Consider the following 3,667-nt stretch of genomic DNA (forward strand, 5'->3'; position numbering starts at 1 on the left):
CTCTTTCTTTCTTTCTTCTTTCTTTCTTTCTTTCTTTCTTTCTTTCTTTCTTTCTTTCTTTCTTTCTTTCTTTCTCTCTTTCCTTCTTTCTCTCTTTCTTTCTTCTTTTTCTTTCTCTTTCCTTCCTTCCATCCATCCATCCTTCCATCCCTCCTTCCTTCTCCCTCTCTTTCTTTTTTGCCGGAAGGTGCGTGCACTCACCAGAGGAAAACAGAAAGCATCCTCCAGTGGGTGTGGCCACAGCGCACCACTGCCTCCTCCGTTTCTCCACCTGCCAGGATTTGGGGCACATGCTCAGCACGTTTTCCAAGGGCCCAGGGCCAGGGCTGGGGTTAGCACTGCAGGTGGCCATGTGGAATCTGGTTCCATAGGCCCATGTTTAACTGTGACACTACTGGGCCAGCCCCTAGGGGGGAGTTTTTAAATTTTTTTTTAAGCTGGGTAAAAGGACTCTATGACATTCTACCATTATTTTTTCCATGTTTAAAATCTGCATTTGATCACTTACACCTTTGCTGTGTACAGTCTGGCTTTTCCCGGCATGCGTGCAGTGTTATCAGCCAAGTCAGAGATTCTGCTGTTTACTCGGGAGGGTGAATTTTTATTCAACCTTTTCAGCAGATATTTCCGGAGATTCCTGTATATGCCTGGCAAGGTTCTGGACACCAGGGATAGAAAGTGGGGTGCGGTGGCCCTTCTCCGACCTCGGGTGGGAAAGACGGGAAGGAAGGTGTCTTGGCATTTTCAAAACCCCAGAAAAAAGTGCTAGGGTTGGCGTCTTTGTGCTGCCAGTGCCACCTCCCCAGACGCGTCCCCACGTGACCTTCCATTTCTGTCTACCCCAGCCAGTGTGGGCCAAGGGGCTAGAGTGCAGGCTCGGGAGCCAGACTGCCTGGGTTCTGATCTCAGCCCAGCACTCTCGAGCGGTGGAAACTTGGAGCCTCAGTTTCTCCCTTTGTAAGACGGAGCTAGTCACAGCCCCGCGGGGTTGCCGGGAGTAGGGGATAAATACATTCATCTCAGAGTGCTTGGGACAGTGCCAGGGAACAAGGAGAAGCCCTGTGAGCATGGTTAGATCGTTACTGTGGGAACACAGGCCATGCTGGCCAAACGACCACATCAGCTTCTCTTCCTTCCTTCCTCCTTCCTTCCTTCCTCTCTTTCTCTTTCTCTGTCTCTGTCTCTTTCTCTTTCTCTCTTTCTTCCCTTCCCTTTCCTTTCCTTCCCTTCTTTCCTTTCTCTCTTCCTTCCTTTCCTTCCCTTCCCTCCCCTTCCTTCTTTCTTTTCTTTTCTTTTCTTTTCTCTTTCTCTCTTTCTTTCTTTTTCTTTTCTTTTCTTTTCTTTTCTTTTCTTTTTTTTTCTTTTCTCTTTCTCTCTTTCTTTCTTTTTCTTTCTTTTTTTCCCTTTCTCTGGGATGCAAGACCCTCTGGCTGTCCCCCTCATGGCGGCCTGAGGGTGGGGGCCTCGGAGGGCCAGGGCTGCCCGGCTGTCCCCCTGACTCCCACCCTCTGTGTGACAGACGTGGATGAGTGGCACGCCCAACTTCCAGGCGTGCTCCTCATGCCAGAACCCCAAGGGCTCCTTCTACTGCCAGGCTCGGCAGCGCTGCATGGCCGGCTTCCTGCAGGACCCCGAGGGCAACTGCGTGGGTGAGCGGGGCACAGGAGCATGGCCACCTAGTCGTGGGGCTCTTCCGTGGGGGGCTCTGAGGGCTTGAGACAGGTAAGCCTGGCTCTGTCCCTACCTGTGAGTGGGTGTATCAAGGCCTTACCCCAGGAGGCACCTGTACCATGTGAGCTGCCCTACCTGAGCTGTCTGACCCCGGCAGAGGGCGGTCTCTCGTGGCCTCAGTTTACCCACCTGTGGGCTGGACTGGAAGAACACACATCAATTTTTTTGTTGTTTTTGGAGAGGTTTTTGTTATAGGGTGTGTGAGCTCGGCCGAAAGACAGAGAGAGACAGAGAGACAGAAAATGAAAAATCACCCCCTAGGGGGGATGGCCACGCCGCAATCCCTTCTCCTCCATTCTCCTCTCGGGATCTTGGGCATGCACATGTGCCCAGTGTGAGTTTAAGCCACTAGGTCCAGGACTCGAACTGTGGTCGACTACATGGGAGTCCAGTGACATAGCCATTACTCAAACTGCTGGTCCCGTCCAAGTGTTTTTTAATCTGCCGGGGCTGGGATTGGAACTATGGAGTCTGTCATATAGGACCCAGATGCCTTAACCACTAGGCCGTGGAGCTGGCCCACACTGATAGGGTTTTAACACCATACCACAGTCTGCCCCACTGGCAGGCAGTCCTGGATCGTGGAGGTGTGCAGGCCAGCACACACGGAGGTCTCTTTCCTCGAATCTGGAGCCTTCCCCTGGGGCCCAGTGCCCCCGAGCATTGCATTTCACTATTGTGCCGGCATCTGGTCCCTAGCCAGACATTTCAGTGGGGGAGGGATTAAGCAAGTAACCACGTTTGTAAACGTGACAGTTATTCATGGGCACTTTGATCAATAATAATGTGAATTGGAGATAAAAACTTACGGGAGCGGCTTCTCTACTTAGACTGGTCCAGGAGGGCTTCCCTGTGGAGGTGACATTGGGACCTGAGGAAGTGAGGGGCCAGAAATGAAAATATTAGGGGACAGCACACGGAAAAGCCCTGTAGGGGCCCCCAGGCAGTGTGGAATGGGGGAGGATGGTGGGCTGGGCGGTGTGAGGGAGAGGGGGCAGGCCCTGCTCATCGGGTGGCAGGGCAGCTTTGGAGGTTGCAGTCATCCTAGAACTCAGCCTGACTTCCCCTCCACCTTCAGCGCTCCCTTGGGTCGGACATGAGGAGAATGTAGTCAGCCTGGCAAGTGTGTGGGTTCTAGGAAGTGCATCCCCTGGGCCCAGGGCTGGATCTGTGTGGCCCCCAGACCTCCCAGGGCCATTCTGGAGCCCAGGACTGGCCACCTGCCCACGTGGTCCTGGGCCCAGGTGCTGGGCGGGGAGGGGTGGGCCAGGCTCCCTGTCACTGCCTCTGGCTCCACAGACATCAACGAGTGTGCCGCGCTGTCGGAGCCCTGCCGGCCGGGCTTCAGCTGTATCAACACGGTGGGCTCCTACACGTGCCAGAGGAACCCCCTGGTCTGTGGGCGTGGCTACCACGCCAGTGAGGACGGGACCAAGTGTGTGGGTAAGGTCAGCCACCTCCCCGTCCCCGCTGTGGGAGGCCATGCAGAGGGCACGCCCAGGCCTCAGCATATCCTGCTCAACCCCTGCTCTGTCCAGACGTGAACGAGTGTGAGACAGGTGTGCACCGCTGCGGCGAGGGCCAGGTGTGCCACAACCTTCCGGGCTCCTACCGCTGCGACTGCAAAGCCGGCTTCCAGCGGGATGCCTTCGGACGGGCCTGCATCGGTAGGTGGGGCTGGGTGGCCAGGACCCTGTGGATGTCCCCAGCACAAGGCCTCCACAGCAAGGCCAGCCTTCAGGCCGCCTCCTCTCCCTGCTGGGCCCTCCCCTGCCCTGACTCTGACCTGCGTACATGCTCAGTCTGGCCCTGTTACCTCCCTGCCCTCTCGTCCTGCTGTCACCTGCTTCCTCTGTGCCCTCCGGGTCTCCATTTCTCGTCACCCTTTTCTTGCCTCTTGCTGTGCTCTCCTCCCTCCGTCTCTGCCTCGCACCTC

At 55.7% G+C, this 3,667-nt stretch overlaps 1 protein-coding gene across 1 annotated transcript in view; it reads left to right on the forward strand.

The window, feature by feature from the left end:
* FBLN2 (fibulin 2) overlaps positions 1 to 3,667 on the forward strand; it is a 79,200-nt gene that overhangs the window by 55,340 nt on the left and 20,193 nt on the right. The window contains 4 exon segments of the mRNA XM_006155413.3: positions 1,520 to 1,557; positions 1,559 to 1,649; positions 3,031 to 3,174; positions 3,270 to 3,398. Coding sequence (XP_006155475.1) covers positions 1,520 to 1,557; positions 1,559 to 1,649; positions 3,031 to 3,174; positions 3,270 to 3,398 — 402 coding nt within the window.

Source organism: Tupaia chinensis, unplaced genomic scaffold (assembly GCF_000334495.1).
Source record: "Tupaia chinensis unplaced genomic scaffold, TupChi_1.0 Scaffold000451_2, whole genome shotgun sequence".
In the NCBI taxonomy this organism is placed as follows: Eukaryota; Metazoa; Chordata; class Mammalia; order Scandentia; family Tupaiidae; genus Tupaia; species Tupaia belangeri.